The sequence below is a fragment of the Eptesicus fuscus genome, chromosome 16 (genome assembly GCF_027574615.1).
Source record: "Eptesicus fuscus isolate TK198812 chromosome 16, DD_ASM_mEF_20220401, whole genome shotgun sequence".
In the NCBI taxonomy this organism is placed as follows: Eukaryota; Metazoa; Chordata; class Mammalia; order Chiroptera; family Vespertilionidae; genus Eptesicus; species Eptesicus fuscus.
This window is the reverse complement of record NC_072488.1, coordinates 13,221,775-13,235,945: the sequence shown is the minus strand read 5'-3', so window position 1 is coordinate 13,235,945 and position 14,171 is coordinate 13,221,775. Positions and strand designations below refer to the sequence as shown.

The window sequence follows — 14,171 nt, the reverse complement described above, 5'->3', positions numbered from 1 at the left end:
CAGAAGAATGCTAGATGTCTAAGCATCACTGCATCCTGAAAATAAGTTCCTCTAAATCCATCATGGTGCATAAAATGAACTTTTACCTAGTAAAAATGCTGATAGCAGAAATGAAATGTTTCGTTTAAGTGGCAGAAAAAGCAATTGTATTTTTGAAAAAGGAAAACTTTAGCAATTTTATGAAAACCATAGTAAATTGTTTTAGGAAAAATTATGAGCATAAAACAGAGACATAAGACGGAAGTTACCAGTTCATAGAAAATAAAGTCAGCTACTTCACATACCACAGTCGGAAGGCATTGGTGCTGCAGAAATGGAGAAGGTCACGGGTGTTTCTGAACCTGAAAACAAAAATGGGTATCTTCCGATCAAAGACTCTCCTTCTAATGGGAACTCTGGGAGGTCCTCTATGGTCATCTTTTAGAAAGCCACCTGTAATGAGAGGAGAGAGAAAGCACGTTACTTTTGAATGCCACTTAGAGTGACTGCCTTCACCATGAACAGCCTGTATTCTTTTAATATCTAACTTACTGACCTTACTGACACTTTCCACTTCAACCTTCAAGAATCGCTTTTAGAAAGGAAGGGGGGGGGGTGGGGGGGGCGGGGGGGGGGCGGGGGGGAGACTTCCTTTTAGCAAACATATCGCTTATCGAGTCAGCAGCACATATTATCTTTCTAGACAAAGCTCAGGAGTCATATTATTTCCCAATTATAGGTGAAAACATTTTTTTAAATGTTGAGCTAACCTAAAAGGGTGATGTTTTCTTTACTCACAGATATTATCCCTGGTCAATGGACCTCTAACTTCTCATGGAATCGGACACCCAATAGCTCTTGCCACATGCTCATCACAGGAACACAATCCAGTTTAGGATATTCTCATTATTTCCTGACATCCCAGAAAACTTTAGTGAATGTTAATCACATCTCTCATACAAATCTAAGAGCCCACTTCTTAACAATGATAGGATCTGTTCATTCCATCCTAGCAGGAGATGGAAGGCCACGCCTTTTTTTTTTTTTTTGATACAATTTTAAATTTAATTTTACTTGAATTTCACAAAAGAAAGAGAAGTTGATGGGATTGCTGAATTCATAAGTATTTCCTCTAGAGAAGAGATACTTCCCCTAAAACATCCCTGCAAGATTAAAAAAAGGAAACTGTGAGAACATTAAAGGCTGAAGTCATTATGATTTTTCCCAAGGATGTATTTTCATTTTTGTGTGTATAGACTGACTTCTTGCTGTGAAAGATGAGTTCGTTGGCCCAGCCACACGGGCATGAACACGCAGTTCTGAAAATATGGAAGCTCTTCTGTACCAGTTAGTAAATATCAGCCACTGGACTCTCCCCGGGCTCTCCCTCACTCCTGGCCGCCCCATCCCACCACCAGGACCAACCCCAACCCCCATCTCCCCAGGACCCATAGCTACGGGGAAAGGGGACTCCAACAGGCACCTTCAACACGCACCACTTCGCCCCTAGTTTCCATATGTTTTATATAATGGCCTCAAGTAAGGCTTGGTTTGCAGAAAGTATTCGGTGTGAAACCCGTTAACCCCTGCTTAAGGTCAGCCCTTAGGCCCTTGCAAGTTTGCACAGTCCGGGATTTCTGAGAATGGAGGCCTTTCTCCCAAACACACTAGCTCTTTATGAAGCCAAGTGCACGTCTGCATCCTGGAGTAGTTACCTTCCATCCAAATGGGCAACAGACGCAGGCCTGAGGGTATGGAGACTGCCCCCGAGCCGGTCCAAATCGGATGAGGCAGAAGGTGCTGGAGCCCAGGCTCAAATGGAGGTGGCAGGTAGGGAGTGGGCTTTGCTCTGTGCCCAGCCCTGTGCCAGAGATCACGGTCCGGATCCTCTCCAGTCCTGAGAGGTGTTTCTTTGCTCCCTCCCCTCCCTCCCTCCTTCCCTTCCTCCCGGGTTTACTGAGCACCTGTCTGTGCCAGGGGCTGGGGTACAAAGGCAAAGCTGGCATTCCCAAGACCTCACAGCCCCCTGAGAGCTTCATCAAGAAAACGGCTGTGACTGGGGTGGGTGCAGGATGCAGGGGGAGCCCCAAGTGACTCAGGGAAGGTTCTCCAGTGGAGTTAAAGCTGAGCTGGGATTTGAAGGCTGAGGAAGGGCATTCCAGGTGGAGGGAACTGCAGGTGCGAAGGCAGGGAGGCAGGAAACAGCCCGCCTGGTCTGGGAACTGTGGGAGGGCGATGGAGCCCGGGTCCAGGAAATCTGCTGGGTGAGTGGGGGACCCAGAACCCACTACCTGGACCATCTGCCTCCTCGACCGTCTTTGCTCCCGGCTGCCTGTCCAGGAAGAGCCCTGGCCCAGCTGCACAAAAGCAGGCTTTGAAGCTGGAGGGAGTGAGGAAGGAGGGCCAGCTGGTATGTACTAGTATTTTTGTATTGCTTCTCAGAAATCACCTCCTCCTTCTCCCCTCCTCCAACACCATGGCAACCAGGCGGCAGCTGGGGGAGCCACCTGGGAGCTGGGCTGAGTTGAGGGGGAGGTGGCCCGAGGCTAGGGTCCTCTGCTTCCCCTCTCTGAGCCTCAGTTTTGGCATCTAGAATATGAGCACAACAAAGTACCACTATTTTGGGGTGTCAGGCTTCCCTCCCTCCTACCTTCCCTCCCTGCCTTCCTTCCCTTTTGGTCTTTGCTTTGGCCCCAGTGTTTTAAGCGGTTCATTGAAAGATGAGGGAGGTCGCCAGGCCCCTGTGGCTCAGTGGCTGAGTTTGACTTATGAACCAGGAGGTCACGGTTCGATTCCCGGTCAGAACTGTGGACGAAAGGAGCCACATGCTAACCTCAGGGGAGGCCTGTGTGGCAGTCCTGAAAACTCAGAGACCTAAAATAACCACAAAAGATGGTCTGAAAATTAAATGTTTAACTACAAACAGGTTATAGTGGGAAGTCATTCCTAGGCTGATATTTTCCCTGACAAAGATCAACTTAGATCTTTCCTGAGCCCATTTGCCTTTTTTGCCTCGAAGATAACATATCTGTGAGATGTCTGGGTAACTTGTAACTTCCTTTTTTTCTGGAGCCCCTGGGGCACAACCAAATGTGGTGGGCTCCAGGACAGATGCCTCAAATTCCTTCATTATCATGTTCATTGTTCCAGCACCCACCTAAGTGTGTGTCCATCATTTTACTTTTAATCCAATCCCAAGGGTTTCCTCCGCTTTGCTTTATCCCACCTCCTTAATCCGTCACCAATGAATTTCATGTAACCCACCTATGTCCCTCCTTTGATTGCAATGTATAAATACAAATGTAACCCGCCATTCTTCGGAGCTTTATCTCAATTCATTGAGGTCGACAGTTTGGCCCAAATAAACTCACTAAAATTCTTTACAGGTTTCAATGGTTTTTTTTCCGTTAACATTACACACGCCTGGGTTGTGGGCTTGGGTTGTGGGCTAGATCCCATAGATTGTGCAGCTGATCCATGATTCTCTTCATCATTGATGCTTCTCTCTCTCTCTCTCTCTCTCTCTCTCTCTCTCTCTCTCTCTCTTCCTCCCTTCCTCTCTGAAATCAATAAAAATATATACTTTTTTTTAAAGAGCTGAGGGGAGACCCAGGTGGCCCCTGGGAAGGGTTTCTTTCTCCCCATTTCCCCAGCACGATTCAGGAGGCAGCCCCTCTGGGGGTCACCTTGGACCCCTAGATCCATCCAGATTCCAGCTCGTGGGGATTCGGTACCTGGGAGGACTGCCCATCCGCCCACCCATGGCTGTCTGGCTCCATCAAACTGCTTCCAACTGGCTCTCTGTTTCCTGCCAACCAAACCCCTTCTCCAGAGGGTTTTGCAGAATTATTGTTTCTTGCGGATGAAGCACTCCATGTTTCTCCGAGGCTGGCGGTGAAGTAATTGGATACAACTCTGTGTTGTTCGACACAAATGGCCCATTGGTTCAGTGTCGGGACAGAGGCGTCAGGGCGCTAAGGAGGCTCCCGCTCTGTCTTCCTCACGCTCGGCTGGCAGATCAAAGGCTGGGTGTTCGAGGGCTCTGACGGGTTTTCCAGAAGGCCATGCCTTTTAAACCATATCCCTGATATTACCTTTTCCCCAGACAACATGAGTGATTTGAATAAATTTGCTATAAATTGGACTGGTGTTGCGCCAAGCCAACCCATCAGAAATGATGGAGAAAGAAGAGAAAATGTTAGTGAAACTGAACTATGAAGCCAAAAACCTTCCAATTTCTTTTGCATCAAATCTTCAAATATGAAATATTATGACTGTCTATATACTTTTTAAATATAAACAGAAAAGCATATTACAAAGCCAAATGAAAATGATTTTATTTCAGTAGAAAGAATAGAATAAGTGAAAATAGCTAATTGATCGTGTCCTCTAGCAGATTATGCCTTGCTATTATTACTCAATGTGCTCTACTACACTTGGTTAACCAACCTGCCATCTAACTTAATCATCTTTACCATCACCACCCTTGTCTAAGGAAACATCACCTCTCCAAGGTAACTGGTTCCTTCCCAACTTGACTCACACGTTTTCTAAATACTAGCAGGAACTGGTAAAGAGTAAGATGCTTTCTTTTTTCTCATACGGTGTATGTTTATATGGACGTAGAGATTATCACATATTAAATAACCTAATTCAGTGTTACTATGTTAACGGTATTCAAGTTTTCATGGATGCTAGAATGACTTGCCACCCAATACTTTGAATCATTTTGACATTAACCTCGCTAAATAATCCTATATAATAAAAGACTAATATGCAAATTGACCGATTGGCAGAACAACCGGTCGCTATGATGTGCACTGACCACCAAGAGGCAGATGCTCAACAGAGAGCTGCCCCCTGGTGGTCAGTGCGCTCCCACAGGGGGGGCGCTGATCAGCCAGAAGCCGGGCTCATGGCGGTGGCGAGAGCCTCTCCTGCCTCCGTGGCAATGCTAAGGATGTCCCACAGCCGGCTTAGGCCAGCTCCCCGTGGCTTACATCAGACATCCCCCGAGGGCTCCCGGACTGTGAGACCCCCCTGGGCTGAGGGAACCCCCCCAAGTGCATGAATCTCATGCACCGGGCCTCTAGTAGGAATATAACAAGGAATTGGTGTCACATGGCATGGTGATCTCCCTTAAATACTATCCACTCTAAAAAGTAACACATGCCACAAAGACGACCCTCCTTCAACACGGTAGCTTCTCAGTGTAGAAGTAACTCAGCATTTCTACCTGTTGTCCTCTAAGTGTTTGGCAATAAGTCTGGACAAACTATTCCATGCAGAGATGAAGCTACCTTTAGCACAGCTTGTTAAACACGTTAAACATGTAACCACTGCCTACAAGGCACTACACTGATCTAGGTGTTTCAGAAAATAAAAATAAAAATGAGTAACGGATGGTCCCAGGCTTACAGTCTACTAGGGTGAATAAAATAGCACTAATTACTATAGATGATGAAACAGAGGGGGTTTGTTCCATAACATAAGTACACGGAACATGCCCTATGGCAGCTCCTGAGGATCAGAAATGGTGTGGGAAAGGAGGCATCACCTCGGGTATAGGTCTTGAAAGATGAGCAGGCAGAGATTTGGGGCAGAAATGTAAAAGGGGAGCACTGAGAGGAACAGTAGGCTGGAATGTGCGCTACATCCCGGAAAACAGTGAGAGGTAAGGCTGTAATGGTTTTTTAGGGCTATACTCAGAAGTACTTTAAATACCTGATCAAAGACGAAACCTTTTCATTCCATGAGCACTGGGAAACCACTGATAATTTCAAAGGAGACTGTCCTGTTCAAGCTGTGTTCTAGGAAGACTAACCTGACTACAATCACATCTGGAGACTCAGGCATGTTTTCTGAGACTCCTAATTCTTCAGCAGAGTGAATAAGTGGTTACCATTCTGAGTTGGTTCAGAGGAGCCACCTTTCAAATTTCCCTTTCAGAGTGGGCTTTCCATTCAAAAATGTTTTCTAGAAGTGATCCCCTAAGCACCTTTCATTTCCTTGCAGACTGGTGAGATTCTTAAAAGAACTGTATCTTCTTTTTTTTAAAAAAAAAAAATATATATTTTAATTGATTTTCTACAGAGAGGAAGGGAGAGGGACAGAGAGCTAGAAACATCGATGAGAGAGAAACATCGACCAGCTGCCTCCTGCACACCCCCTACTGGGGATGTGCCCGCAACCAAGGCACATGCCCTTGACCGGAATCGAACCTGGGACCTTTCAGTCCGCAGGCCGACGCTCTATACACTGAGCCAAACCGGTTTCGGCAAAAGAACTGTATCTTACATAACTATCACTTGCCACAGGAGTTAGCTTAGTGGCCTTCACATACTTAATAAATATTCAAGTCCTAGATTCAAGGTGGAAAGATGAGTCATTCAACACAATGTAATCAACTTCATCATTTTACATGTTAGCTACTTCAAGCTCAGAGAGCTGTATTACCTAACCAATGGAGTGAACATTCTTTGTATTTTGTCTTCATTCCATTTTTTCCCCAGTTCTATTTTCTTTTCTTCATGAAACCCCAACATTCTGCCCCACCAAAGAAATCTATACACCTCTACAAACTTTTGTATAGTCTTAGAATCCTTTTGCAAAAGAAATTTCTAGATGGCATGACACCTGGGAATATTGGTCAAACTTGGAGATATACTAACCTGAATAGAGTACATACCGTATTTTCCAGCGTATAAGACGACTTTTTAACCCAGGAAAATCTTCTATACACCCAGTCGTCTTATACACCAAAAATACGGTACTTTCATTTCAAATTCTACTATGGTTAACTGGTGATAATGGGTTATACAAAGTAAACCTTAAGATTTTTTTAAGTTGGCCCTATTTAACTGTGTACATAACAGATATATTAACCCTTTGCACTTGCTTGCTTTTTTCTCGATTCCTTTATTCTAATGCTAACCATGTCGAGTCACACTCGACATCCGAGTGCAAAAGGTTAAGTAGATTCAAATTCCCCAAATTTTTATTTATATAGGAACTAGAGGCCCGTTGCACGAAGATTCGTGCAAGAATAGGCCTTCCTTCCCCTGGTTTCGCTCCCGGCCACCCGGGAGCCTGCAAGTCTTCGCTCCCGGCTGCAGCACCGCTCCTGTAGCTCCCTCCGCCCCACGCCCTCCCCCTCATAGCAGGCTTCCCACGCCACCCGGCCACTCCACACCTGCATATGCAAATTAACCTGCCATCTTTGTTGGGTTAATTTGCATACTCACTACTGATTGGCTGATGGGTGTTGCAGAGGTATGGTCAATTTGCATATTTCTCTTTTATTAGTGTAGATCCCATCCTGTCCCATCACCCCAAATCAGCTCTGAGCAAAGCATCTTGTAATATGGCTATAATATCTCATGATTTCTCAAGAATTCCTGGTCCATGCCCTAACTCAGAATGGTGGTGAGTGGAGAGGCCCACTAACTTCTTCAGAGTAGTTGAAGGCTGGTTAGGGCCTCAGGAAGGAACCTCCCTGAGGCCTACAGATGCCCTCGGATTTATGTGGAATATGGTTAAAGGGCAGCATCCCTGAGCTACTCAACTAACAGAAAACCCAAGTTGTGTCCACACAAGTTGGAATCATTCAACTTCACACAGCATTTTCTCATGAGTCTTCAAGAGATTCCAAAAAAAGTAGCCCAACCAAAATAAGCATTTAAAATACGTCTTCAGCAACCCATTTACATGAAATCTGTTTAATCACTAAGCAGAGATTTGCAGTATTTGATACTGAGTTTGCTCTAGGCCTAGAGAGAACACAAAAGATACCTGCCCTCCAGAAGTTGATTTAGTCCTTCAGCAAATATTTATCCAGTGTTTCTTACTGAATCCCAGTCAGGGCATAGCAGACATAAAGAAAACAGATAAGCCTTTGCCCTCATGTAGATTACAGCCTACAAGAAAGGTGTAATTACTGTGTAACTGTAGTAAGTGCTGGAGTCAAGGGGGCAGGGGAGACTTCCTGAGGGACTAATAATCGAAAGCTGTGGTGCCCAAGCAGGTAGCTTCTAGTTACATGTGGCAATTTAAATCAAATTAAGAGCTCAGTACCTCCATTTCTCTAGCCCCATACACATGCTCAAAAGCCACATGTGGCCAGTGGCTGCCATATGGACGTGGCAGAAGAAAACACTCCCCTGGTCCTGGGAAGTTCTCCTGAACATCCCTGAAGGAAAACTGTGCTGCTGAAAGGCCAGGTGAGAAAACAATACAGAGATCCTAAAACAAACAAACAAAAAAAGACTAACAAACTAAGCAAGCCGGTAACAGCATAGGTAATTACAGATCATTAACCAGGGAACAGAAAGCCTATAAGGAAGCAGATATTTGTAGGTTTAAACAGGGGGAAAGAATTAATTCTATAACATTAAGAACACTGGTGTATGTTTCCAAATTGAAGCTGTTATAAACAATAAAAGACACCATAAAAAAAATCATTTTTTTTAAAGGCCTTGCTGGTAGGAACTGCATCTGGTAATCTGAAACGTCTGAAATAAATCCTACACGTGATATGTTCTGTGCCAAATTTTCTATAAAATAGAAATAAATATATTCAATTACATTTCAAGATCCAATCTTACAGCCCAGGTCCGTCCATATCGAACGAAAGCATTTTAAAAAATGCATATTTATGTTAGCAAAATAAGATAGACCCGGGGAGGTTTTTGCAGCATGAAAATGAACAAAGCTAGACTTCTGCCATTTTCCATTCTGTTTTCCCTCCATAGTCGCTGCCTGTCCTGCGCCACGTGATCTGCCATTTAGGCGGCTTACACTGTGCATCCGACTGCTATATGGCAAATGTCAATGTGAACGTAAGAAGTACAATTAAAAGGTTCGGGGGCTGTTTCTCCCAAGAGGGCTGAAACATTTCAAAGGCATGGTTTTTATCCTATAGATATCGCCACAGCGGGAGCCACCATCCCGCTGGGAGCACAGAGCAAGTTATTACCCCACGAGACTATCATCCTCTGATACACATCAAAACACTGTCTCCGAGTTTACATCCAAATCGCCTGTGCGTCTCTGGGGGAATGAACCAGCTGACATCTAATGTAAAAGAAAGCTGATATCATAAACCCATCCATCTAATCCACAAGGATGACGTCTGAACCGCGCCTCCCTGTAGGGCAGGTCTCGCGCGTTTCTCCAAAACTTCCCAATTCCCACGATTTAAAATTAAGGAATCTCGGGGTAGCAAAAGACTGGAAGCAAAGTCATTTGGTTTAGTTTTTGCATTCCCACTGGCAAAAGGTTTCTCCAACAATTTAATAAGCAAGGCGAGAGCGGAGGAGGCCCATTTCAGGAGCAGGGCCGAGCCAGCACGCACACCCGTGCGCGCGGGAGGCACTCCCAGGGCGCCGGGCGGTCAAGGTTGGAGCCCAGAGCTCCGCCGCCGGTTCCGGCCCGTCCCCCACGCGGCGCGGCCTCTCCTCCTCAAGTTGAACCTTCGTGAGGAGCGGGAACGAGCACCCACATCCTCACGGGTGGGCCACGCCGCCCCAGGGAGGCCTCCGGGAGCCGGCGACGCCGGCGCCGCCGCAGGCAGCCGCCGGGCTCCGGGTGCCCCCGCGCCTCCGCGCGCGCGGCCCTCCCAGAACCGCCAACCGCCCCACGGGCACCCGCGCCCCGCCCGCCCGGCCTGGAGCCCCGCGCGCTCCCGCCGCACCTGCCTCCTCGGGTCCCCTCGGGACGGCGGGCTGGGAACGCGGGGGCGCGGACGAAAGGCCGAAAGGCGCGCCCCTCTGCCCGGCCCGGTCTCCGGTGGCAGCCGCGGAGCCTCCCGCCGCGCCGCTCCGGACCTCCGGGGGCCCCCCTGCCGCCGCCTCGCGCGCACCCGAGCCGGGCCCACGCGGGTTCTGCGCGCGCGCGCAGTGCAGCCTCCCGGGTCGCGCGCACGCGCAGCTGCGGGGGGAGCGGGGCGGGGCGGGGGCGCGCCTGCACTCGCGCGCCTCCAGCCTGAGCCCCCAGCCTCTCACAGACAGAAGGTTGGGCCTGGAGGTTGGAACCTGTGGGGTGCTTCTTGGTTTCACCTGGCGTGGAGCTGGGCCGCTGGGACTCTCGCCCCCACCCACGCTCCCCTGCCCCCGCAGCCCGAGGCAGGCTCTGGAGGAACCCCGCCAGGCCCAGGGCAGGGACCTGGGAAGCAGCCCTTGGCCCGCTGCACACTCTTCTGTGAAAGCCCTTAGCCGGCCCGACCTGACCTGCCTGCCGAGCTAGAAGCGCTCCTACCACCTTCTCTGGGGCAGGGACCTGGTCTCATCCGGTTGGGGCTCCCCAGCGTCTAGCCCCGCGCACAGCCCAGAGTAGGTCCATCGGTCAGTCGCCTGTTTGCAGGTCTGGCTGTAAAAAGCCGAGTCAGTGCTATGCCCAAAGTTGAATAATTACACCCAAGGGTGTCCGTGTAGAGGCAGGAGTGAGTAGTCATCCCAGAAGTTTATTTCCCCGGCTGCTTTGGCCCTTCTCACCCCCTCCTCTCCTGGTCCCCTTCTCCCTCCCCCAAGAAACAGAAAGTGGTGTAACTGTGACAACTAACAGCACGCAGGCTAACATCCTGGATCGCCGTCATCCAGGGGAAGGGAAGGTGTTATTTGACACTTAAGGAGTCCCCTTGATGAAGAAAATAAGTCCATTGCTTCCCATGACTGAGGTTTTTAACACCGAGTCAGTGGTGCTCACCCTAACACCTCTCTCTGAGGCCCTTTGTTCTAGCTCCGATATACAGATTACTACCCTGGACTTCTGTGTTCACCAAGCACGGTGCCTGGCAGGGGCTGATACTGAGTGAATACCTCTTCATGTCTCTGCAAGAACGCCCTTCCTTTGAAAGCAGCCATTTTCCCTGTCGTCAGCCTTGTTGAGAAGTCGGTCCTACCTTGGGCGCTAACGTCCCCCTCCCCGCATCTCCTCCTCTTTCTATCCCAGGGAACGTACAAATCAAATCGGACCTGACTCTTAGGCAGGGTCCCGAGGACAAGCATTGTCTGTCCCTGAGGCTGCTTCTTATATGACAGGGTGATGGCCCCACTCACCCGCACGTTGAGGGACCCTGAGGCGTGCATCGCAGCTTGTCTAGAGCTCAGGAAGGAGACTGGGTGTCCTGTCGCGTGGAGAGGAGAGAAACGGCCACCTCTTTCTACGTCCTATGCTCCCATCAGCACAGCTCGAAATATCAAAACCGGGGTTGGCAGCAGTCACATCGCATTGCTGAATGGGGTGGGGCATACTGTCAACGAAAACCCCTAGCACTTGCACAATATGTAAATGCCATGACCATCCCACAGCTCCTGGTCAGCTGCCAGTGTCTCTGTCCCTGCAGGTTTAGCGTCTTCCTGCTCTCTCAGGGATGACAGTGCGAGGTAGAGGCTTACTTCTCACTGGGGCAGGGAGGGGGGACGACTCCACCTCGCTCCCCCTGCTCTCTTCTACCCTGTTCTTGCATGACCCCGCCCAACTCTTTAACTGATGAAAAGAAGGAAGGCAGTCTGCCCCTGGTTGGCTTTAAGTAACTATAGCTGTTCCCTATTGCCAGTGAGCCACAGAAACTCATAAGATGCATGTGTGACAGAAGAGGCTATTGATGAAGTTTCCACGGGTATACAGTTTGCTTTTATTGCTGATTTAGATTATTCCTCTGAGATGCCCCTTTTAGTAAATGACAGGGCGTGGCTAGCTGAGTTGTTCTTAATGACAATAAAAGTCTCTGTTAGAACCAGCCAGGCCACTGGCTTTTTCTGCTACACCCAAACACCGTGTAAATTCCCAGGATACCAAACCATTAGAGAGAGTCCACCAAACCATTCGAGAGGTTTAGAGGGAATAGGCAAAAGAAGACAGTGTCACTGCTCTTACATGGACTGAGGTAGTGAGCAGGCTACCATTCAGAGGGGGGAAGACAAGAATTCTGCTTCAGAATCGGGGTATATAAGAGACATCCAGCTGTCAGAATTGGGGTGCCAGATCGGAGTCCAACTAGCAGAGGCAGTTAAATGCAAAATATCAGAGCCGAGCACTAGGTAGAGCCCCTAAAATATTTCCATTTGCAGATGATAAAATCATTAGCCTAGAAAATCTAACAGAATCAACCATTAGAAGTAATAAGTGAGTTCAAGAAGGTTGCCAAGCACAAGATCAATTTCTAAAAATCAATAGTTTCTTAAACATCAGCAGTAAGCAACCAGGAAATATAATAGGCAATAAGATACCATTCAGCATAGCAATTAAACTCTAAAGCGTAATATCCAGGAACTTTATGGAGAAAATTTTAAAACTCTACTTGAGGAAATACAAGAAGATTGGATGAAGGAAGATATTCCATGGATAGGATGACTTTACATTGTAAAAATGCCCATTTAAACTCTAAGTTTACTGTTATAACCACCAAAATTCCAGCAGGAACTCGAAGTTTAAGGAACTTCAATAAACGTATAAAATATGTAAGGGAAAATACATTTGAAATAGTTAAGCCAATTTTGAAAAGCAAGAGCCAAGAGGGAAAACCGCCCTCCCAGATATTATGTCACTACCACATGGTGGTAAAAACGTGTGGTACCAGTGCAATCACAGAACAGAGAAACAATAGAGAACTCAGAAGCAGACCCGTGGCACCTCAATATTTGTAAAGGTGGAACCATAAATTAATGAGAAAATGTAAATGATTTAGAAGATTGTATTGGTGAAACTGGCTTAGTTTATGAAGAAAAAAATGAAGTTGGATTTCCCACATCTTGCCATACACAAAGGTGAACTCCACATGAATGAAGACCCACATTTGAAAGGCAGAAAAGAAATCTAGGAGAATATCTTTATGAATGTGGGGTAGGGACTGACTTCATAAAACAAGACTGCAAAAGCACAAACCTTCAAGCAAAAGACTGGGAGATTTGGCTACATCACCACTAAGGTTTCTCTTCAGTGAAGAATACTATAGAAAAAGTCAACAGAGGGCTGACAGATTGGGGAGAATACGTATATATGGTATGTTCAACAGCAGCTGGGGCCCTGGCTGGGTGGTTTGGAGCACCAAAAGGTTGCAGGTTCGATTCCCAGTCAGGGTACATGCCTAGGTTACAAGTTCGATCCAGGGTCAGGGTGCTTATGGGAGGCAACCAATTGATGTTTCTCTCTCACATTGATGTTTTTCTCCCTCCCTCCCTCCCTCCCTCACCCTCCCTTTCTTTCTCTCTCTAGGGTATTTTTAAAAAATAAAAGAAATACCTGCCTCCAGGTGTGGTCATGAGCCCTAGGCCTGACTAAAGAGTGCTCACTAAACAGCTGGGTAAAAACTGTAGTGTGTGGTCATGAGAAAAGAATATCAACAACCTGCCAAAAAAAAAAAAAAAAAAAAACAGCAGTGTCAGTACTAGGGATTTCCCAAGAGGGAGCTCACTTTACAGGATGGGGTAATTGGGAAAGGCATCAAGACAGAGACATTTTGAGCCAAGTGGGAAGGATAATGAGATCCAGTTATAAAAACAAGAAGCTAGCATTTAATGAGTGCTTGGGGTGTGATGTGTGTTGTTCTAAGCATGTTCATGATTCATTTCACTCCTGATGGAGAAAGATCATTTCAGTTTCAGTTTCCAGTGGGAGAAATCAAGGCGCACGGTAATTAGGTAGCTTACCCAAGATCACACCTTAGTAACAGAACCAGGATTTGAACTCAGGCAGTCTAGTTCAAGGGATTAAATGCTTAATTAACCATGACACTTTGCAAGAGGAAAGCTTGGAGGCAAAAAAGCTAAGCGTGTGTATGGAGGAGAGTAAAGAGTCTAGCTGGCCCTAGCCAATTTGGCTTAGTAGATAGAGCGTCAGCCTGCGGACTGACGGGTCCCAGGTTTGATTCAAGTCAAGGATACATGCCCGGGTTGCAGGCTTGATCCCCAGGAAGGGGCATGCAGGAGGCAAGCTGATCAATGATTCTCTCTCATCGTTGATGTTTCTATCTCTCTCTCCCTCTCCCTTCCTCTCTGAAATCAATAAATATGTGTGTGCATATATATGTATATATATTTTTTTATTTATTTTTTTTTAAGAGTCTAGCTGGAGGAGAACCTACAGTACAGGCTGGAAAGAGGTTGAGGCTTGACCAGGATGGCCCCAATTGTCCTGTGGGGAAAAGCCACCACCAATTTCTAAAGAAGAAAGGGCTAGGAATCTTTCAAAATAGA

The 14,171-nt window shown here is 47.2% G+C and overlaps 1 protein-coding gene across 5 annotated transcripts in view; it reads right to left on the bottom strand.

Annotated features, from left to right (window-relative positions):
- CLIP4 (CAP-Gly domain containing linker protein family member 4) overlaps positions 1-14,171 on the bottom strand; it is a 61,558-nt gene that overhangs the window by 44,363 nt on the left and 3,024 nt on the right. The window contains exons 1-2 of one of the 5 annotated variants that reach the window (XR_008558444.1): positions 11,034-11,178; positions 285-432 (exon numbers count right to left, since the gene is read on the bottom strand). Coding sequence is in view for 4 of the 5 variants with exons in the window: in XM_028140177.2 (XP_027995978.2) it covers positions 285-417 (133 nt within the window). In the remaining variant the exon portion in view is untranslated. Of the gene's footprint in view, positions 1-284; positions 433-9,670; positions 9,811-11,033; positions 11,179-14,171 lie in introns of those variants that run through there. The other 4 variants (XM_028140177.2, XM_008162273.3, XM_054727832.1 and 1 more) reach the window with 4 other exon arrangements.